This window comes from Hoplias malabaricus, chromosome 5 (genome assembly GCF_029633855.1).
Source record: "Hoplias malabaricus isolate fHopMal1 chromosome 5, fHopMal1.hap1, whole genome shotgun sequence".
Classification (NCBI taxonomy): Eukaryota; Metazoa; Chordata; class Actinopteri; order Characiformes; family Erythrinidae; genus Hoplias; species Hoplias malabaricus.
Genome location: NC_089804.1, coordinates 42,617,466 through 42,640,148, shown reverse-complemented (window position 1 = coordinate 42,640,148; position 22,683 = coordinate 42,617,466). Strand labels below are relative to the sequence as shown.

The 22,683-nt window shown below is 41.9% G+C and overlaps 1 protein-coding gene and 1 long non-coding RNA gene across 10 annotated transcripts in view; one reads left to right on the top strand and one right to left on the bottom strand.

The window, feature by feature from the left end:
* The window catches only part of tfeb (transcription factor EB), a 45,514-nt gene extending 39,137 nt beyond the window's left edge, over positions 1 to 6,377 (top strand). For 6 of the 7 annotated variants that reach the window (XM_066673029.1, XM_066673028.1, XM_066673030.1 and 3 more), the window contains 5 exons: positions 101 to 218; positions 633 to 689; positions 1,233 to 1,308; positions 2,889 to 3,036; positions 3,200 to 6,377. In XM_066673029.1, the coding sequence (XP_066529126.1) occupies positions 101 to 218; positions 633 to 689; positions 1,233 to 1,308; positions 2,889 to 3,036; positions 3,200 to 3,748 (948 nt within the window). In that variant the 3' untranslated portion in view covers positions 3,749 to 6,377. The remainder of the gene's footprint in view (positions 1 to 100; positions 219 to 632; positions 690 to 1,232; positions 1,309 to 2,888; positions 3,037 to 3,199) is intronic. The other variant, XM_066673031.1, reaches the window with a different exon arrangement.
* Positions 1 to 22,683, bottom strand: part of LOC136697778 (uncharacterized) — an 85,144-nt gene that overhangs the window by 19,942 nt on the left and 42,519 nt on the right. For all 3 annotated transcript variants that reach the window (XR_010802748.1, XR_010802749.1, XR_010802747.1), the window contains 2 exons: positions 2,854 to 3,018; positions 71 to 193 (listed from right to left, as the gene is read on the bottom strand). This is a non-coding gene — a long non-coding RNA (uncharacterized lncRNA). The remainder of the gene's footprint in view (positions 1 to 70; positions 194 to 2,853; positions 3,019 to 22,683) is intronic.

Genomic DNA, 22,683 nt, shown 5'->3' with positions numbered 1-22,683 from the left:
GCACGTTGGAAGATGTTGTCTCACTCGACTCTGTCATGGGACTCGGGTTTCTTCATAAACGAATACTTACTAATTAATCTCCTGTGTTTGCGTGCCCTAGCTCCCTCTGTCCAGCAGCCACCTGGATGTCTACACAGGGCCGGGCATGGCCGGCCCCACCATCGCCATGACCAGCAATTCTTGTCCTGCCAACCTGGCGATTAAGAGAGAATTTTCAGGTAAGACTTTATTCATTACTCTTTTTTAGAATGGTGCTGTCCACAGACATTTTGAAGCTTCAAAACTCGTAAAGACAAACGATTTCTCATACGATGCCAGTAAGAAAAAAACGTATAAAACGTTTTATATTGAAATAAAACAGCAGTTAAGGTGATAGCTGCTTCTTAATTGGTCTAAAAAGCTGTATGAGGTTCGTATATAATTCAAATATAAAACTGATAAAAGAGCACTCTCTAAAAACCTGAGGAAATATGGGGTGTACGTATTATCTTTAAGAACCATATTGACTTATTCAGCGCCCTTTTTATGTGGCAAGACTTTATCAGGAAAAAAAAAAACGTATGAAGAGCAAGGCTCAGCTTGCATTTGCTGCGTCGGCGATGTTGATTGATTGCTGTTTGTTTTTCCTCAAGATGCAGAAGCCCGTGCAATGGCCAAGGAGAGGCAGAAAAAAGACAACCACAACCTGAGTGAGTTTTACGCTTTCTCCCCCCCCCCCCCCTCACTTTTTTACGTTTACAACCTTTGAGCAGTTTAAAGTACATCAGCTCCACTTTTGCCCTGCCATAGACACCCAGCCCCCCACCTACCAGCCCCTACTACCTCTGGGCAAATTCAGCTGACTCCATACAACCCTTTGGTGTATCGTTAACTCGGGCCAATTTTGCTGCTGTGGCATTAAAATGTAATTGCCTGTGACAATTCACAGGTAGTGAATAGGTACAATAAGCATCAGGAATGCTGCAGCACTGGCCCTTAACTTGGCGAGCTCCCAAACGTATCAGTGTTGGACACTGTATGGTGTCATATTTATTGCTTCATAAATGCTTAGGTGCAAAGGCAATTATAATAGTGTTTAGAGCATAAAAAAGTTGCAGAGACTTTGCACAAAACCCTCTTCTAAATTCACCAATGAGTGACAGAGTAGATTGGGTCCAAGAGTCTATCTCACTGCATATGAAATGCTGTTAATCAGATTATGAATTTTATATTTGTTTTATATCCCATTTCAGTTGAAAGGAGGAGGAGGTTCAATATCAACGATCGCATCAAGGAGCTTGGCACCATGATCCCGAAAACCAACGACCTGTAAGTTTGAGTTCGTCTGAACGCTTTCACAGAACATGATCTGAGTGTTTCATACAGTAGAGAGTCAGAGTGATACTGAGGACAGCTTCACCAGTGTCAGCCCATTCATTTCAGTTGTAATAGTAGTTATGGAACCAAACGTAAAGTGTATTTATGAATACAGTGATCCCTCGTTTTTGGCGGGGGATGCGTTCCAAGACCAACCACGAAAAAACGAATTTCTGTGAAGTAGAGGAAAGATGTATTTAACGAGTATTTAGACTTTTAAAACCCTCCCTGTTACTGTTCACAACCCACCCTTTGCATTAAACAGTCGTTCTATAATGTTTTTAAGCTGGAACTACATGTGATATCCTACCAGGTTCTTTAATAGAGTACAGTGGAACCTCTACTAACGAACTTTCCAAGATATGAACCGGGCATTTGAATATTTTTTTGCCTCCACCAACGAACCACGACTCTAGAAACGAACCCGAGCCTCCTCCGAGCCGTCGGCTGGAAATGGCCACTGACCCTAATAGGCGAGTCTTAATGAGTGAGCTTTTAAGATTAGCACATTGTAGCTTTAGCAATTTAGCATTAGTGTAAATAGCAGACATCGAAATTCGTGCTAAGTTAAACCGTATCTACGCTTCGTCTCCCCACATTCACCGCCTACTCTCCGTTATTCCCCCCACCCCCCACCTCCCGTCATACAGCCAGTGCCTGTGTTACTCCTCCAGCCAGTCGTCACGTCTTCAAGGTAGTGATGTGTAACCACTTACAACTTTATTATTTCTTTTTTATTACTGTTACCACTGTATTTCTCTTTTATTTTTAGTAACGCTACATGTATTTTTTTTACTAATTTGAGAGTGTTGTAAACATATATCAGCGCAGAAAGGGTGACTTTCGGGGTGGGGGCTGGAACGCATTAATTGCTTTTCCATTATTTTAAATGGGGAAAATTGACTCGAGAAACGAACTTTTGCACTTACGAACCAGGTCACGGAACGGATCAAGTTCATAGGTAGAGGTTCCACTGTAATTCCTAAGCTGTGATTTAGCGTCAGTAAATTTCACTCGGATGTGGACATGAAAAATACATGTACTGTACGTAAGAAATACTTACGTTTTTCCTAGATTTTCCCTCAATATCCATGATATAGCAAAAGATGAGATTACTGTACAGGAGGTCCTCGGGTTACGTCAGTCCCGAATTACGATGTTTCGTGGTTACGACACATCTCCCATTTACTGTATAAAGCCTTGTTTGGACTTAAGTGGTTTTGCGTTGTAAACGTTGTAACGTGAACTTTGTGTTTGGTGTGGCGCGGTGGAAGAATACACGGTTACGCGGCTCGAGGAGGATAGGTGTTAGGAGGAGGATAAGTGCTTAAAGTATGTTATTTACGTACAGTATGTTCCGACTTACACCGAAAATCGGTTTACGACGCGACGTAGGAATGGATCAACGTCGTAAGTCGAGGACCCCCTGTATTCATTTTTTAACTAAAACCAGCTCGATTTCTCCTGGTTATGAAAGTTCTGGAAGTGTTGGCTTACCTGTGAAGTAAATCTGCCGCTCCTCTCTCGCTCAGGGATGTGCGCTGGAACAAGGGAACCATTCTGAGAGCCTCAGTGGAGTATATAAAACGCATGCAGAAGGACATCCAAAGAACCAGGGAGGTGGAGACCAACTTCAAGAGGATGGAAATAGCCAACAAACAGCTGTTGCTCCGCATCCAGGTAAATATGTCATGACAAAACAACACAGGGTTAAAGTGCCATAGATCTTGTCTAGATTATTTATATATTATATATATTATACTCTATGTATCTTTCCTTTTTTTAATCTTGATTAATAACAAGATGGTTGATTATAATTTGCGTGCGTATGTATTTTCTCCAGGAGTTGGAGATGCAGGCTCGTTTGCATGGCCTCCCCAACACCTCCCCCTCAGCCCTGAACAACATGGAGGTTATGTATCCATTTATAAAGCAGGAGGGCAGCCCTGAGGAGAACCACCACAACTCCCACCCACCTCATCTGCCTGTCCACCACCAGCACCAGCACCAGCAGCAGCAGCAGCAGCAGCAGCAGCAGCCCAGAGGCCTTCCGCCTCTGCCTCAACACCTACACCCCCAGCCCCAGGCCCCACCGCTGCAGTACTCAGCTGTGGGCAGCACCCAGCCCTTTGACTTTGCCCAGTCGCTGGACTTGTGCGACGGTGGGGTGCAGGGGGGCTACACGGATGGAATGAGCTGCCTGGGGGACCTGGGCTCTCTAGGTGGCGTTCCGCCCCACATGGGGAAGAAGAATGACATAGGCTACATGCTGATGGAGGAGGCTCTGTCACCACTAGGGGGCGACCCACTGCTCTCAGCTATGTCCCCTGAAGCATCTGTAGACAGCAGCCGTCGGAGCAGCTTCAGCATAGATGACTCGGACATACTGTGACACGCCGACCTTAATGCATTGATACACCCCCTCACACACACACACTGCTAAACATGAAGTCACATCTTGCCCAGAAAAAATGAAGTAGTTTTCCCTCGTCCTTGCAGTTCCACACACACACACACGTAAATGCTCGTAGGCGGAGCACAGTATGGATGCTCTGTCTTTGCAATATTCAAATACACTGGCAAACCCTACACACTCCGTTTGACCTGGTAGAGGACCGTTCAGAGTCAGAGTCCACACTCTTGTACTTTAAAATTACAACATCAAAGTCATTGTGATGCTTCACTGACCTGTAACAGGGAGAACACAGCCCCTGTCGCTGCCACTCAGGGCTCAACCCTGCAGAAAACGTGCTGTGTAACTTCTGGAGGAGGGTAATAAACCACACCCTCTTTCTGCCTCTTTATATCAGGACAGCGCTGAAAGTACGAATTATATTCTGCAAATAGAGGGGGGGGGCAATCTTTCCAAGTGTTCTTTTAATTTACAGCCAAAAATGTAAATTTCAGTCGTAGACATTGGTTGAATTTACTTCTACTAAAGGTACTCTCTGAGGTTTTGAACTCCTGATTTATCATATTATTTTATTATAATTATTATTTTGATTTTCTTGTCCTTATGCAACATTATTTTTGGCTGGAAATTAAGTAACTGAAAGGTGGTCTCTGATCTCTGCCAGTGATGTACATGTAGATACATTTCAAAGGCAGTGGCACTCCTGAAGACCTACTTCTCATATATATTCATTCTCAAATCTCACACACACACACACACGGTCCAGTGGTATGCACATTCTGCCAGTTTAAAGTGCTCCTGTCCTCAGAAGGGAAAAACTAAATACCCAAAAAGACATTGCCAGCAGGTGCCAGCCACATCCAAAGATTCCTCTCTGTCCAAAAGGAACTGTATTTGAGATTCAAAGCAGAGTTAATCTCAGACCCCTACCACTCACTGCTTTACTCCGTGCCGTCATTTCAGGCATTTAGCATTAAGCCAACAGTGGAAGGGAGAGTGGTGTAGATGTTAAAAACAAACATCTGAAAGGCAGCTTTTCCACAAGTGTGTTCACAAACTGCAGGGAGTTTGTCCAATAAAAAGAAAGAAAGAAAAAGTGAAGCGTCTGTTCATGGCTTGAAGGTACTGTAGTGGTACGTATATGTGGTCACTCAGGAGCAAGAGTCCACAGGCACAGAGAATCCTTGAAAAACGAGAAGAAGAAACAAGTGTACTTAAACGGGCCTGGCCTGCGTTAGCGCTGTGTTTTTAAAATAAAGACAGGGCAACAAAAGAAAGCCAGGTGTCAGTGTTCGTCAGGTGCCGGCAGCGGAGTGTAGTTTGTAGTGAAAGTCCACTTGCCTTTAAAGCAAAACTGTTTCTGCATTGGAGTTCGCTCAGTCGGCACCTGCAGACCCTCACTGCCCACACGCTTTGTGCCTTTTATCAAAGACACGGATCAAATGCAAAGAGATCCAGCCATAAATGTACAGGTAATAGGAAGTAAAACATGAAGAAGATATAAATATATGTTTGTAATCTATGATATTTTTCTTTCTCCTCTCTCTCTCTCTCTCTCTCTCTCTCTCTCTCCCAAAGCACTGAAAAAAATGATTTATTGACTTTATTAGAGATGATTTATAAGTTTTATTTCATGTTCTGTGCCACTAAGCCACTTAAATGTTTTTTTTTTTGTATGTGTACCTTTTTATTTTATTTGATCTTCCAAAAAAAATAAATAAATGACCTTTTTCTATTTTAGTGCAGAGCCATTTAAATATGAGAGTATTTAAACCGCTAGCCTCACCGCTCACGGCCAGTGGAGAGCCATATTATGTTTTTTTTTTCTTTTCCCTTTATGTAAAACAAATGGTTAAAATTCATCAGGCTTTTACGGAATATAAAATAACATGTATCATGTTGTTTTTATATAGATTTGATTTTTTTAACATAGTTATTCAAAGCAATACAATTGAGTGATGATTCTGTAATTTCATTCAGTTTTAATTAAAGCTTTGTGAATGTGAATTTTACCTTGTACAGTTGAGTAGTGGAAAGTGGAGCATAATTTTTCTCTCATGGTGCCTTTTTTTTTCTTGAAAGAAAATGATTAAATTTTTATTGTCATTAAAGACAAAAACACTGCCTCTGTAGTTTGTAGTTTGTACACTGTGCCCCTGGCTCAGAGCTCACTGACCGCCGCCTGCTCTTCAACGCCTTAAATTCTTGGTCACAGATAGATTTTTGAAAGTGTAAACGCACAAAACTCCAGAGAGTCGTGTTCATTATTCTGTGCAGATCTTTGACCTGGTGAATCCTAACAGGCCTCGCCAAAACAGCAGGGCTTTTATTGTGGAGGGTTTTTTTTTCTTTCACGAGTGTTTTTCAGCATTGGTCCAGGAATGAAAAGGTTTGCTATAAACGAAATAAAGGAAAAAGACCTCTCTCACAACCAGCCCTTCCACAAGCGCCCTCCAGCGTTCTGCAGCGTGACGGTGGACTGTGATTTGCAGTTTTTATGATTATTTTATTATTATGCTTTTTTTTTTTTTACCAAATCCATTTGAATGTTTCTGAATCTGCTCTTTTTAAAAATTGGACGTGAATGACACCTTTCATTAAATGTAGTTAAGCTGATGGAAAGTCTGTCTCGTGTCTTTCTTCGTGATGAAACCTCCCTCGCTCTGAATTGTGGATGTGGCTCAGTTCTGTAGAAAATCTTACAGTCAGCAGATGGCGCTCTAAGCAAAGCAGTGATAGGCTGAGGGCCTTAAAAGCTAACTTCCTCTTATCGTTCCTGTGCTAAAGCTGCTGAAACATCTTAAAGTCGCTAAAAGCAATCTTTTCACATTTCCGTTACATTAAATACCACTGTGTATATATTAGATGAGCACTGGATAAGCTCTAATGGATATCCCCTGACCACTGGGACTAGATTCATTTAAATTGGGTTATTTAAAAGCTACACTGCTGACCAGTGTCTGTATCTTCACTGCTGACAGGACAAAACCTCATATCTCCAAACCGATACATTAATAAAAGATACAAAAAGATATTTCTAACTTATAATGAAAGTTACTGGGATTTTGCTTTAATTTATTCTGGACTTTGGACAGTTCTCCTTCAGAGAGAATGAGGGAGACTCTTGAAAGGAACTGAAATTAAGTAAAATAGCTTAGTTTTTATAAATAATTAAGTAAAAAATTACACTGCATGTACATTATGAACGCTGATGAACCCGAACACATTTTAATACGCTGTGAAATATAAACACTTGATTGTGAATGAATTAAAGCTGCTGTAGGATCAGGGCCCTGATGTTTATAAATGAATAAATGAACCTAATGGGCATTTTGACTGGAGATAAAAGGTGGAAGGTGACTTTGCACAAATGTTATTGACTTTATAATGATTTATAGATTTTATTTCATGCTGCAGGCCTGAGATTTTATTTCATGCTGAGACTATACGCACATCGCACTTTACCCAGAGCTCTCTGCACCTGAACACTCCGGCTGTTTACTCTCTTAGACGCTAAGCTGCTAATGCTCTTTTGTCTGCACAGTTTAATAGAGTATAGAAATATAAACACTATATTACACACAATAGTAAACAACCTGACCTCATCTGGTTCACCTCAACGTACATTTAATATACACTAAATAACACTTACATCACAGCAAATCAGGTCAAGGTGAACACGCAAGGCTTAACTCTAGCTTCATTGTGTGTCTGCTATCTATAGTAATGATCACACACACACACACACAGTATTTAATGTCTATGCACCTACTGCTTTGTGTTATCTTTATCATGTTTCTTTATGATTTATTCGAATTGAACTGAACGACTCTAAACCGTGTGAATGAACCTAAATATACATAAAATTTAGTCTTAAAAATGGTCTTTAAAAACTGCACCTGATCAGTGAGGAGCTCATACATTTCTCATGAGAAACCACAACAAAATGAGTCATATTTCCCTTCTGTTGATTAAACGGATTCGAATTCTCTTTAAAATTATTGCTCAGATTTTGATTAAAAATGAAATAATAATAATAATATTTGCGGATGATGATAATTTCGCTCTCCTCATTAAAACATGACTCTTGAACATTAAGAGCTGCTGTGGTGACTCACTGGAGCAAGTCATTTGTTCCTATAGCGGAGGATGCTATTTTAAGAGCGAGAGAAAGAAGGGAGAAAAAGAAAGGAAAATGAGGTACAGGCTCTTAGCGTCATAATTCAAGCATCAATCACAGTTAATCTGCCGTAACCAATTAATTTCCTCCAGCTCTCATGATTCAAGTGGAAATCATCTTCAAGCAGGAGCCGGACAGACAGCGCCAGGCCCGGGCCTTCGTGGGCTGCTGCAGTTGCACAGTGGTTCCTCCAGGGGGCAGCAAAGAACCATAACATTTCAATTCAACTCTCCCTGCTGCCTCCCAGCACTCAGCCCCCATCTCATTTATTCCCTGTAACAATTACAGAAATAGAACTGCAATGCAATTAACCTATTTTTAAATACCATTTTATTAGGGCAGTTTATCCCAGATAAAGAGAGGCTTAAAATAGGACGAGGTGAAGAATAATTAGCATGTACCCATCTCTGCCTCTCTCTCTCTCTCTCTCTCATTCTCACACACAGACACACACTCACTGATGGCACAGTACATTCAGAGGTTTGTGACGCATTATTTAAACAAATCAATCTTTAAAAAACCTTAGCGGCTGCACATGATAAAGAGGGAATTAATCCACATCAGACGCTTTCATTAAAGATTAAAGTGACCCAAGACGAGGCTCTCAATTACGGGCAGAAACAAATACGACAAACACAAATCAATTCCAAGGCAAGACCTTGGCGAATCACAATCTAATCCAATTATCACTCTGTAAGAAACTTCACCGTAACCCTAACATTGATGAAACAGAGGTACGGGCAGCTGCTGTGGTCCAGAGGGGTCCAACAGTCTGCTGACGCATGAGCTTATACAATCTCCATAGAAAAGCATTGACCAGAGCCTCAGGAGCATGTTTCTGAACAGCCACACTTTAGGTCACCAGCGCTCATCATCCAACATCAGTACCTGACCTCGCTTATGTTTTTGAGGATGAATGCCATCCAATCCTAACAGCAATGTTCCAAAATCTAAATCATTTCCAAAAGAGTTTATTCCAAAATATGTACAAACTCTCTAATAAAAGGTGACATTCACAGTTTTAATTAAAAAAAAAACACTATTTATAAAATTCTGATGACGTTTCCTCACCATTTGCTAACGCTACGTCAATAAAGGAGTCATAAAACAAAGGGTCTCAGTCAGACATGCTAGGCTTCTTCTCACAATAAGCCCTCCACCTGTTGAAAATCATGAAAAGAGATGATGATATTCTTATATTTCTGCTCCATAGGTGGGTAATATTGACTTATTTTTGCTGTTTCAGATTTTTCAGGTAGGAGCTCGCTCTAAACTCAGGAGAGCGCTAACAGCATGAAAGTAAACACAGAGCGAAAGTGCTACAAAACTAAATAGCTCCATTTACACATGAGGTTCTGTGGTAATTCAGTGAAGACAAGTTACGCTTCAACCGTCTCCAAACAACAGTCGCTTTTTCACCTCAAACACACCATTCATCATTAAATGAAGTGGAGCTTCTGAACGTAAACAAACCGGAGAACAGTGTTTCTCCACAGACTTTATGTGAAGGATACTGAAGCAGTTTATTTCACCGGTTTTGCACAGGACCCTTTCACAGATGGTCCATCCCACCACTGTAAGGGTCCAGAGGTGCCCATGGTCAGTGCTAAGTGGGAGCTGAAGGTGGTCTTTCAACCCCTTCCTAAGTCCCAACCCAGTGGTCTCCCCCTGTGGCGTGGGCTGTGATTTACGAGGCAGCGTGGTGCTCGGAGCAGATATGCATCTTCAGCACTCTAACTTAAACAGCCCTTCTCGGGTTTAAATCAAGGCAATCGGCTTATTCCCACTCACACGTCCCTGTGTCTTTAAGCTTCCCCAGGCCTCAGCCCCGGCACAGCGCCATTCCCCCACTCCTGCTTTATGATGCTAATGGACTTCCATATCTAATAAATCCCTGTAGATTTGAGGAGCAGGAGAGATATTATGGCTTGTTCGCTTAGAATCCAGTAGCCCCCGCACCCCCCACCTCTCTCTCTCTCTCTCTCTCTCTCTCGTTTCTGAGCCAAAGCCAGTTTAGAGCCATATTACGCTAAAAGTTTAAACTCATCATCCTTTTAACAAAGGAACAACAACATACACTTTTCATTAAGTTTTTTAAAGCAGATTTAAAACTATTCCTCGGACTAAAATCTTTGTAGAAACCTGTTCATCCAACGTTTGCTCCGAGGTGAAGGTTATCAGTAGGTAGAGCTACAGCTTGTACTCTTCTGTGAAGGCTTTACACTAGGATTTGATGGCATTCGGCCACATAAACATTAGTGACATCAGTTACTGGTGTTCGCTGATTAGTTGTGGATCACTAACACGACTACAACTCATCGCAGTGGTATTGCGTGCATCAGTCCTGGAGACCGTCTAGTGCTGGAGGGTTTACTACACGTCTAGGTTATTCCTGACTTTAGAATCATGTGCAGCTGCACCGAAACAGCCCATTTCACTTCATGCCCCGTTTTTGTGATAACACAAGCCGTGTGCGCACATGTGAACATCTGTCCACGTCCAGTTCCCTAATTATAAGGGGTGTCTACCACGTTCAAGGGCTAATTTCAATCCTCTGAGACTTGAAGGAGGAACAGTTCTGACAATTTCCACCTGAAAAACCGATCCACTGCACAGTCCATTAACAGAAAACAAAAGAAAATAAAGGGATACACTTTCAGGTTTAAAAAAGTTACAGAAGAAAGAGAGCCAGGGGTTTCAGAGCTCCTCTGTCTCTCCCCTCGTTTCTTCTCCTTCCATCAGTGTCCTGCTCTCCTGGCCCCTGGTCCCCCTGGGAGGGGTTACGTCACCGGGCAGCGTGCGCAGGGAGCAGGGGGTTGAAAGGCTGCTGATTGAGCTCATTTAGCTCATGGACACCAGAGCAAAGGAGGCTTCCCTTCATTCCTAATAGGCACACATCAAAATGAAGGGGGTGTGCGAGGAAGGGGAAGGGTGGGGGTGGGGTGGGGGTTGTAAAACTTGACACATCCAGATGGATTTATGCTGCTTTTCTTTTTTTTTTTTTCAGAGGTGGTAAAAAACTTTTATTAACACTGAGTGACATTGCGAAGTTCGTAAAGGTTTATGCATAATTGCCTTGTTTTAAAACTTCGGATATTGCTTATTGATCCTGGCCCTATCCATTAACGAGCCGTTTTTCATGCACCGCTTTTATGATCTTGTCTTGGAAGAATCGACAGCTCGTATTTTTGCCCCGACACGTGCCATCAGCGCCCATCAGAATGTGTGGTTTCTGAGAAGAAGGAGGGAGAAAAAAACGGAAGGTTATGTATTCTTTATGGTGCTGTCCCCCTTTTTGCACATCCATAATGATCAATAGTACCCTCTGCCCAGCTGCCGAGGCTCATTTTAATGAGGCAGGGTCCCTGTCCGTGCCAGAGCCCCTTCAGAAAGAGAATAATAAAGTTGGAGAATTGACGTACGCCGTATTGTGTCAAGGAGGTAAAAGGGATCTTTCTCTTCTTTCTTTCTTCCTTCTTTTTTTTTCTCAGAAAGGTCAGCGCTGTTCTGTGACAGCTTCCTCACAGGTACTTACCCTCGTCTCCTCTTCTTTTTCTCCTCCTGCCCGCTCCGCGCCACTTCTCTGCACTTTCCCCGCTTACATATTTAAGACTTCTCTCAATCCGCCATCAGAAAGAAGCCCCAAATTGGCAGGGGTGAGAAAAGAGGGCAAGTGAAATGATAAAATGTTCTCCTGCATGAACACGGCCTGGCCTTTCTTGCCTGTGTGTGTTAGACAGAGAGACAGAGAGAGAGAGAGAGAGAGAGAGAGAGAGGGAGAGAAATGACATTGTCCGATCTTCAGGATGCACTCCTCCTTTCATCAGCCTCGGATCAAAATTGGCTCTCAGGACGAGGCCCATGACCCGCCAGTGGCTCGCGAGGCCCCCTTTCTTCTTTTCCCCGCATAAGCCTAATTAAAGTAACACGGGATGGGAAATGATGAAATAAGAGGCCAATTTACCACGCGCCAAATGGGGAGATCAAATCAACTGGCGAGCAATTAATGGGCGCGCGATGGAGAATAAAAGAGCGGCTTCTGCCGCGACGGGGCCCTTTTAGTGCCGCACTCCGCCGCCATTAAGGATTAGCCTTAAGGTCGCACCATACCAGGGGATGACCTTGGAGATTAGAGCCCCGCTTCACTCTTTCCCACCGCACTCTCTCGCTCTTTCCCAGTGCTACCAATCTCAGTTACCCCAAAGGAGCACGCCGAGCCCTCTGAGGGTCCACCGTGAATCCTGGGATTCTCCCGCTCCACAGTCACCAAGTCGAATGGCTGCATGTCATTAGGAAGGGGACAGAGAGTATAACTTCCAAAAGCCTCGTATAATAAGACTTGAGCACCCTCTTAAAAATAAAGGTTCTTGACTTTAATGTACGGTTCTAAGGAAAACCTTTAGTTGGTGTTATGATCCTCACATCATGTAATAATTTAATGCCCTTAATGCTTGCAGAGACAATAATGACTCCTTATACTTCCCACCCAATAAGCTTCCTTTTACGGCAGGACACCGACGGAACACCTCGCAAAATAACGACCGCCGCACCTGAGCCAATCATAATCCTCACTCTAAATTCTACCATCAACAAACGTGCAGTGAAGACAGTGGCAGTAAATTACTCAGAGGAAATGGTGGAAAGGTGCAGCTGAGGAACTCGTGACAGAGTCATGTCTGACACACTCCAAGATACACATCACTGGTATCAAGCAGCTGTGAGGTTAGCTACTTGTTTGCTCTCATGAAAAATAATAAACAACGGCATAACATTAAGCTCTGTTTGCTAAATATTTATTTTAATTTACTGACTGACATTTAGCTGGATACATTACATTAAACTCTCAGATCAGTGATTAACAAAGACACAGTGTCAATGATGTGAATATGATAATGTCAGTGAGTCAGTGAGTGAGTGAGTGAGTGAGTGAGTCAGTCAGTGAGTCAGTCAGTCAGTCAGTGAGTCAGTCAGTCAGTGAGTGAGTCAGTCAGTCAGTCAGTGAGTGAGTGTTGTGAGTCAGTGAGTCAGTCTGTGAGTGAGTCAGTCTGTGAGTCAGTCAGTCAGTCAGTCAGTGAGTGAGTCAGTCAGTCAGTCAGTGAGTCAGTCAGTCAGTGAGTCAGTGAGTGTTGTGAGTCAGTAAGTGACTGGGTGAGTGGGTGAGTAAGTGACTGGGTGAGTGGGTGGATGAGTAAGTTACTGGGTGAGTGGGTGGGTGGGCGAGTAAGTGACTGGGTGAGTGGGTGGGTGAGCGAGTGAGTGAGTGAGTCAGTCAGTCAGTCAGTCAGTGAGCGAGTCAGTGAGTGGGTGGGTGATTCAGTGGATGAGTGAGTGAGTGAGTCAGTAAGTGAGTGAGTGGGTGAGTTAGTGAGTGAGTCAGTGGGTGAGTGAGTCAGTGAGTGGGTGAGCGAGTCGGTGAGTGGGTGAGTGGGTGGGTGAGTCAGTGAGTTAGTGAGTGAGTCAGTGAGTGAGTGGATGAGTGAGTGGATGAGTGAGTTGCAAGCCAGTTCTGTTAGGTGCTTCACGTCTAACAGTAATCTACTCAAGACCTGATACAGAATCTCCATTTACCGCTTCATCCAGGAACTCCACGGCTGTTTATTTCCTACAAGCGCTGTACTTTATAGTTAAAAAAAACAATGCTACTGTTAAGATTCAATAAAAACATCTGCACATTTAAAGGAGTGGTGAAGTCAATAACGTAAACGGAACACAATGAAAGCAAATCATTCCTAATTTACATCATGAATATAGTTCTAATTCCTGATTGTTTTCTAGGCATTTTTAAAAATCCTGACACGTATTATTAAGACATTCTTTAATCCTGAAAGAGCAGTGACCTGTAGTGAGAGCTCCAACAGGGGGAAGCAGCGGTCCACACACAAGCGGAGACGAGGAGGCTCTACAGTGTTTCAGCGCAGAGAGCAACTTACATCAGTTCTAACGTCCAACAACAGCGTCCTGGGTGTCACCGAACATGTCCACACACGTACCACTGTGTATATAGTCCATTCTTGTCCATGTTAATTTTACGAATTGTATTAATAAAAGTATTTTTCAATGAGAGAAAAAACAACAGCTACAGAAATCTGTATTATTTTTAATATAAAGACATTTTTAGAAAGAAGTCTATCGTCAAAATATAATGTTAAAGTCATTCTTTTAAAAAGGTCTTTAATGTCATTTTATTTGGACTTTTCATTGGTCCTTTAACTCAAAATGGAATCACAGAAGGTGAATAATAAGTGATCATTTTTAAATGGTTTTAAACTTGTGCAGTTTTTATTTTTTTTTTTAGTTTTTTATTTTAATTTCTGCTCCACTCTCTGTGCTCAATGTTTATTAAGAAAAAGGTCATATTTTAGGATTCTTTCCGTCCTTTGTTTCCACTGTGAAACGAAGACATTATTGTGACGATCAAATCTCAGTCGGCAAACAAACTGGACCCCTGTCATCTGGGTCTTTTCTGAACCAACGAATCTAAACTCAGTCAGGATTCATCTACGAGTGAAAACCTGAGTGAAAAGTCCTGAGCCTGAACTTTGAGATGATATATACACTGGAAGTCTGTAGAAACCCATTTAAAAAGCAATTTAAACGGACGGTGAGTATTTATATGCATTAATATGCGCAGAGAAACAATATCAGAATAATTTGTGAATTATTATTAGGACGAATACAAATGGCGTTAATGCAAAGTCCAAAGTAGGAACATTAGTCAATAGATAATTAGTGCTGTTAATAATTCATGCCGTTATTGATGTGTTAACTTTGACAGCACCCCCCCACCCCCCGGAAAAGGAAAAGGAAAGAGTGTGTGTGGAGAGAGAGAGAGAGAGAGAGAGAGAGAGAGAGAGAGAGAGACTGACTCATGTTTATTCAACTGGTGCTTGACCCAGAAGAAGACTGTGTTAAGGACGGTGAGAGTAGCAGTATTGTAGAGCGCAGGTGAAAATGCCTTAAGCGAGACGTTAAGCTTTATTTACTACACTCCTCTCTCAGACGCAGCCATGCAATGCCATCATTCACAAAGGTAAAGAGGTCTGTGTTATATTTTATATCTCTGTAATAGAATGGTGTAAATCTTTTTTTCATTTCAGATGCAACTGGTTTTGAAATTGGAGGCATATTGATTTTGAAGGGTCCTGGCACTGGGCTGTTATCAGCAGAAAATCCTGGATCAGACGTTGGGTTAAAAAACAATGAAACTGAAAAAACTCTATAACAAATCTACCCTGATATATTACACACACACACACACAGTGATGTTATGTTATTACTAGAAGCAATATTTTCAATATTTTTTTAAGAGTCTTTGAGGAAGTAGAGGAAACGATCTCTCTTTTGGTGCTGATCTCTCTTTCCTCACAAGAGGCACGAAAAGGAACAATAAAAAGACATGAGAACAATTAAAGATATAAAATCCAACTGATACAACATCCACCTTTCAATGACATGAGATCCACGCATCGCAGATAAAAGATGGAGGACCCGTCATGGAGGACACCCAGTCATCGTGGCTCACTCGTCAATTATATAATGAGATCCACCCATCACAGACTTGACCACAGCAAATTGTGATATGATATCCACCAATAAGAGATGACTGTCATCTCTGACACCCTTTATAGATGAGACCCACACACTGTAGATATGAGACCCACGCGTAGAATAAGAGCCACCCATCAGAGCTCCACAACATCTAGCCACAGTAGACATGAGGTCCAGCCATTAAAGTTGAGATCCACAAACATTAGGACCATAACATCCATCCATCCTTGTAGTAAATATGAGATTCAACCGCTGTAGATATTAGATCTACCCACTTTTTCATTGCATGGAACCTACTCGGCTCGGCTCTCCTGCTTTTCCAAATCTGGTCCTGGTCCTGGAACCGGGTATGTTTTTAATCCCTGCTCCTTTATGGTTCCAGCGGAGCTGAGTAGGTACTAAAGAGTGAGATGTAAAATCTGCAGAGCACTGATTGGCCAGAGAGACCTGTCAATCACCACAAAATGCAGATCTCCAGCACAAATTTGTCGCTTGTAAAAATCTCTGAATTTACAGCAGTTTTCACGTTTGTTTTTAATCTGACTCCCAATGGCAGCTGGTAACATTCCCCCGAGGGGTTCTGAGGAGGTTCAAACGCTCCTTGGGTCGGAGGCCAGTGAAAATCTCCAGCGAAAGCCAGACATGCAACAAGAAGAACTTGGGAGTGGAGCCGTGTTAAAAAAAACAAACAATAAAGCACCTAACGTTACTGCCTAACGTGAAGCTTGCGGTTCCCATTAAAGACAGGGTTTTGTGACGTCACCGACTCCATTAAAGACAGGGGAGCTGTGCTGTAGAAAGCAGGTAGAGCCGAGTCGAGCCAATCTCATGAAGTGGAAAAGGCACCAGTGGCTATGAGATCTACACACGAGACACAAGAGATCCTTCCATGATTTTAGATTCACTCACTGCAGATGATTTGATTCAGCGGTCATGCCGACATCAGGAAAATGAAAATGACTGGTATTGTGCCATGTCTAACCAGTGTTATCATGTAAACCAAACTTGTATCAAAGCAATAAGCATCTTAAAATCAGCGTATTTACATATAAAACACCTGACGAAACTTTACTTTCTCCAACAAAGCCACATTATCACTCAGTTGTGACACAGTCAACCTTTAAGAAAAAAATCTAAAGCCACCTTTGCATATTCGTTGTATCTCATTCATTGGGACGCCAATCTCGGACTGAATTAAGCGTGGTACAGTAGGCCGTGTATAATCCCTTTGCTCATATCTGCTGATTTAAAAATAAAATAAAATAAATCTGCCACGTACCAATCCTTCTTAAACCCGCTCGCTCCCTCGCTCTGGAGTGTGAAGCTCTGAAAGTTGCTGAACTTTTTTTCCCCCTTGCTCTCACTGTGAGTGGCTGGGTGTTGAGATTCTTACATGAGAAGATCCCTTCGTCCTCAGAGATACACTGCCACTCAGAGGCCCAATCTATTTCCAGGCTGCGGGTAATAAGAAAAGCCCCCCCCCCCCCCCCCCCTCCTCCCCTCACACAAACGCACTCCTGTGAAGGAGATAAAGCCAGGGATGACTCGGTACCAGCGAGATCTTAACACCTCACAGGAGCCCCCCTTCAATATCATCATTACCCTGAAAAAGCCCAAGCAGAAGTAGAGACGCGGAGAGATAGGAGGAGGAGGGAAACACAAAGTTATTCTGTAAATGCAACGAAACCTGGTTACAATTAGAAGGCGATTTCCTAAAAGGTCAATGAATTCAGATAATATCCTTCGAGGGAGGGAATTTAATACCCTCTTTTTTTTTCGCGGAATTAATTAATTATAATATTAGGCTCGCTCAAGGGGGCCGTTTCTTGAGTGATTAAGCGAGCACATATCTTTAAAAGACTCCCCAACCCTCATGGGTGCCAGGCCTTTGAACCTGGGTATGTAGCATGAATTTATATATAATGCATGAAGGTGCGATAATATACATAAACCCAGGCCTGCTTCAGACGAAGAGCAGTCAGTGTTTATTTTAAGCGCTAATCACATTCAGTGCCTACTTTCATGTTGATTTTCCCTGGACAACACTGGCAACCCATGTCTTAAACGCTGCAATCCATCCTCTTTTACTACCCTTAAAAATAAAGGGCTCTAACGCTTCTGAGGCATAGATTCACTAGAATTAATGCCTAGACCCTAGATTTACTACAGGAATTTACCCCCTAGGGAGGTTCTATGTACAACACGCCACAAAACACAGTGGCCATATGTCTTTTCTCTCATTATACAGTTGTCAATATCATTATTGACAATAAAGAAACGAGACAATCCTCTACATTTAGATACTAATGTAAGATATTAAAGGAACATCAGGTAATATTTCTACTCTAAAATGACAGCTGGAAAGTCATCGTGATGCTTCTCTGACCTGTAATAGGGAGAACAGAGCCCCTGTTTTTGCTACTCTGGGCTCTGCACTGCGGAAACTGCACTATGTAACTTTAGGAGGACCCCCACTCTAAGAAGCCACCACTGAGAACAGGAAGTGTTGTTCTTGTTGTTGGTATTTCGGCTGCTTCTGTGAAAGATCACTATTTGTCACAAGTTTTACCCCACGCTCTTAAAAATAAAGATGCTACAGAAGGTTCTTTGAGGAATGACTTAGAAGAACCATATTTGGATCCATTAATAAAAACATGGTTAAAACATGGGTAAAGGACCTTGAACGTTCATTATGGAACCAAACGTGGGTCTTCTATGGCATTGCTCAAAGAACCCTTTGTTTTAACGCGTAACACCTTTGTTTTTAAGAGTTGCAGGTGACGCTTTTGACACAAGCCACATCTCATTTCCCTCAGGCTTGGGACCATTTACATTAACATTTATGCATTTGGCAGACGCTTTTATCCAAAGCGACTTACAAAAGAGGATCTAACATTCGAACTACAGCACGATTTATACAAATTACCTTACATTGAGTGCAATATGCCACAGGAAGTAATAAGTGCATTAAAGAAAGACTTTCAGTGCAAGAGATACTCTCGGAAGAGCTGGGTTTTCAAGGATTTCTTGAATGCAGAGAGGGTTACTGTTGCTCTGATGGTGCTTGGAAGCTCGTTCCACCAGCGTGGTACCAGAGATGAGAATAGCCTCGACTGACCTGTACGGGGGGTTGGCCGTGTTAGTTGATGCTCCTTTGAGGAACGGAGAGGGCGGGCGTTAACGTATGGTTTTAAGAGTCTATTGAGGAAGATGGGAGCAGAACCAGTGAATACTCTGAAGCCCATCATTAGTGGGCCAGCACCAGAAGTGCACCAAACAGTGCAGCACCCTGGGTGCTCCCACAATGCAACAGTGACTTAAGGTGAGGACTGAGGGGCCTGGAGCTGTGTGGCAGCGACACTAACATCACCACTGATAGACATGAAAATAGACTGTTTTCATATGAAACAAAGCAGCTGTTTTTCTCAGAACAACATTCGGGGATTTCAGGAAGCAGAAAAAAGTTGGACACAAACTTTGAACCTTAAGTACCTTAAGTAAAGCTGTTATTGCTCTGAAGAGGGACAAACCACCCCTTAACACCCATGATTTCAAAAGAAATTCAGACTTGAGAGGTGATGAGCATCCAAAAAAAAGAATAAATAATGTCCTCAAACTATTTTTTTTTTTGTGAGAGACTTGGGGTTATTTTCTCAGATCCTACAAAGTTCAGTCTTAGAATTTAGTTCAATTTACGGCAAGATCAAAAGAAAATGTCCCAGTCTGCGAACACAGTCCAAACACCAATGAAATAAGGAACCAGTGCTGATGAACTCACAAGAGGAAAACACAAAATTAAGACGTCATAAGTGCAACAGGACACTTCTGTAAGCGCTGATACCCAGAACAGTGAAACGCAGCAGATCCCAGACGTCTGAATAAGTCCTGGATTAGTGTTTGTTTAAATACTGCACAAAGATGTGAGACTTCTGTCTGTGTTTGAAGAAAGTGAGGGCCTCGCTTGAAGAGCGCGAGGACAGAGAGGAGTCTTCATGACGGGAGATCAGATTTTGAACACTCTCATAATCAGCGAGGGACTGATCCATTCTTGTCTTTGTAAACGAGCAGCAGAGTTTTAAATCTGAGGCCAGCCGTTAAAAGGGAATGCAGCTCCTATACATCTCTGTAGTCTTCTACACAACAATGAGAGGAGATGAGAAGACAAAGAAGAGTCCAGGAATGTTATCTGAGATCTCAGTAAAGGCTCACACTGTGCTCAGATTCGCTGAGAATAAAATACTCAACTGGAACACAGCCATTTTACATCTGGGACAAAGAATCTGTCAAAGAATGCTTGGACTCGAGAGCTTTCAAATGTAAAGTTGCTCAAAACCATGGCGTACTAATGAACTCAGAACTCTGCTTTAGTTAAGTCTCGTTAAAACAGTTTCTCAACCAGCATTTGATCACCTTAAGAACATCAATAACATTCGGGACTGGCTAAATCAGACCAGGAAAAACGTACCCATGCTTTGATTCCAACAGAACTGATCACTGTAATCCGTCCAAAAAGACCATTAACCCACTTCAGCTGATTCAAAACGAAGCTGCCAGGATTCTCACTACATTCTTGATGAAAATGACGGTTCTACAAGGGTTCTTTATTAACGAAAGAGTTTCTATTTAGAACCCTGAACACTTGAAGGACCTTCGGCTTGATTAATGGGTTCCTTGCATCGTGAAAGGATTCTTCAGACTGATTGAGGATATGCTACATCCCTTTTATCTAAGGGTTCTATACAGCACCAAAATGGGTTCTGATGTTACGATGTCAAGTTTGCCGTAGAGAACCCTTTTTTGAAAGATGCTCTATAGAACCATCAATAACACATTCTCTACCAATCTGAAGAACCCCTTCACGATGCAAAGAAACCTTTAATCCTGCAAAACCTCTCAAGACTCTACAGAACCATTTCCATTAATAAAGAACCCTTGTAGAACCATTGTTTAGAAATGTGTCGCAGGAAAAGCTTAAATCCTTACACCGTAGAGCAGTCTGTTACTGGTCTATAAATGTCTTAATGACCAAGGACCAGCGTATTTCTCAGATCTGTTACAGAGACATGAGCCGAGCAGAACCTTTAGATCTTCAGGAACTAGTCAGTTAGCCCGGTCTAAAGTGAAGACTAAACATGAAGAAGCAGTGGTTAACTCCTGTGCCACTCTTAAATGAAACCAGCAGACACAGAACATCAGAAGAGCCCACAATTTAGACACTTAAATCAATAAGGGCAGTTTTAGTTTGTCCACAGTTTTATATTCTAATTTACCCCTTTTTTAAAATCATATTATTTTAGTTGTTAATCATTTTAATCATGTTTCTTTCTCTTACCGCTTTAATTGTTTTAAATGCCTTTTATGTTTTTAATTGTTGTTCTTATTTATTATCTTTTTTACTGGTCTGATTCTTGACAGTTGTGACTTTGTAAAACACTTTTTGAATTTTTGTCTGAAGCTACTTACATAATTTTAGGAGGATGACAAAAGGAACCAAAAAAAGTGCCCTAAAAAAACAACAACAACTTGTAAGTGGCAAAAACGTACATTGGGTGAGTTAAAGAAAAAAACTCCATATGAGTGAAAGCATTATGACCAGTACAGACAGGCTTTAGAGGCCCAAGAGCGTGGCTTTGAGAGTCGGGCTGAAGCTCTAAAGAAGAGTCCTCTGGGCTCGACCTTGACCACTCTTCTCTATTCTTTTCTTTAAGCATGGCTGCTTGAGAGCTTTACAGGCCATGGACAGCTTTTTATATAACACACTAACGCAACAGCGAATCCCACCTGAGGAGCCAGCGCGAGAGAGAGTGATCGCTAAAGAAAGAAAAAAGAATAAATAAATAAATAAACGAGAGCTACCGCGGGCTGCTAACCAAAACTGAAATGATCCACTAACACCTCGGAATAACGATGCGGTAAAAGGGGATCCAGATGAATGTCTGATTGACACACGTTTGTGTGTTTGAGAGGCAAATGAGCGAGGAGGCTTTCCTGGTGGACACTGTGTTACGAGGGTTTGGGGGGGGTTAAGGAAGCTGTCATGTTGCAGGCCTTCATGCCTCCCTCCTCAAGAGGGCCGTAATTGACAGAATGGGGGATGTGGGACCACAGCTAGTGCTGAATGGAGAGGCTAATGAGGGTTATATGCTAAAGGATGGGAACATGAAAGCCCAGTCAAGGGGATGCTTACAACTATTTGGAATCATCGCTGAACATATTAAGTGAGTGCTACAGCATGCAAGTCAGAGCCGGACTGACTAAGGTAAGGCAACGCAGGCAGAAACGATGCCTTTCAGGTCTCACCACTGGTCCGATCTTTTTGGATAAGTTTGGATATAAAATCATGTGCAAAACTTTGGATACCCTTCGTTAAAGACATTTTGATTTTGTAAGTGAAGTTTAGTGGACTGCTCCTATATATTCGCTAATGTTAACAACAGCGTATAAAGTTCGGAAACATTTACACATTTACACATTTACACAACCTTCACAAAGGTTTTTATGCTTTTTTCAATTCACAAATTTAAAAATGTAAAGTGTAACCACTTCATCCTGATCCAGGCGACGGTGGGTCCAACCACACAGTGTCTCTGTGCGTCACTCACTCACAACTGTGGACAACTTCACACAGAAAATCCACCTTCTAAAATGTGTTTTTGATTGTGGGAGGAAGCAGGCAACGACACTCGGTGAACGCAACAAACTCTGAAAGAGTGAGCGGCAGTGGGGATCAAACCCAGGTCCTGGACCCGTCACTTTGAGAATTAATAAACAACTTGGGAATATAATGATACAACAGCCTAAATTTATTTAAAAATGTAATTATAAGAAATATTTAACCTAAAAGATATGTTTTTATAAAATATCTGACTCATTTTCCAGAAGTTGGTGACTTTAATCGAAGCTAATTACTGAGCGTTTGTTTTGAATCGTTGGTAGATTAATTCACACTAGATTTTACACCACATTAATGTCTATATTATTATTTTATAGAACACAAGAATGAAATTTCAGGAGTGTTTCCAGTAAAATTATTTGGCCGGACACATTAATGAAATAAACATTTTCTTTCTAACATCAACCACAGGCTAGTTTTGTTTTAATATTTGCTTTTAACAAATACACAAATTTAAAGGTAATATCTGTTTTAAAAGCCAAGAAATGTCATTTTTGCCAGACGTCCAATAAA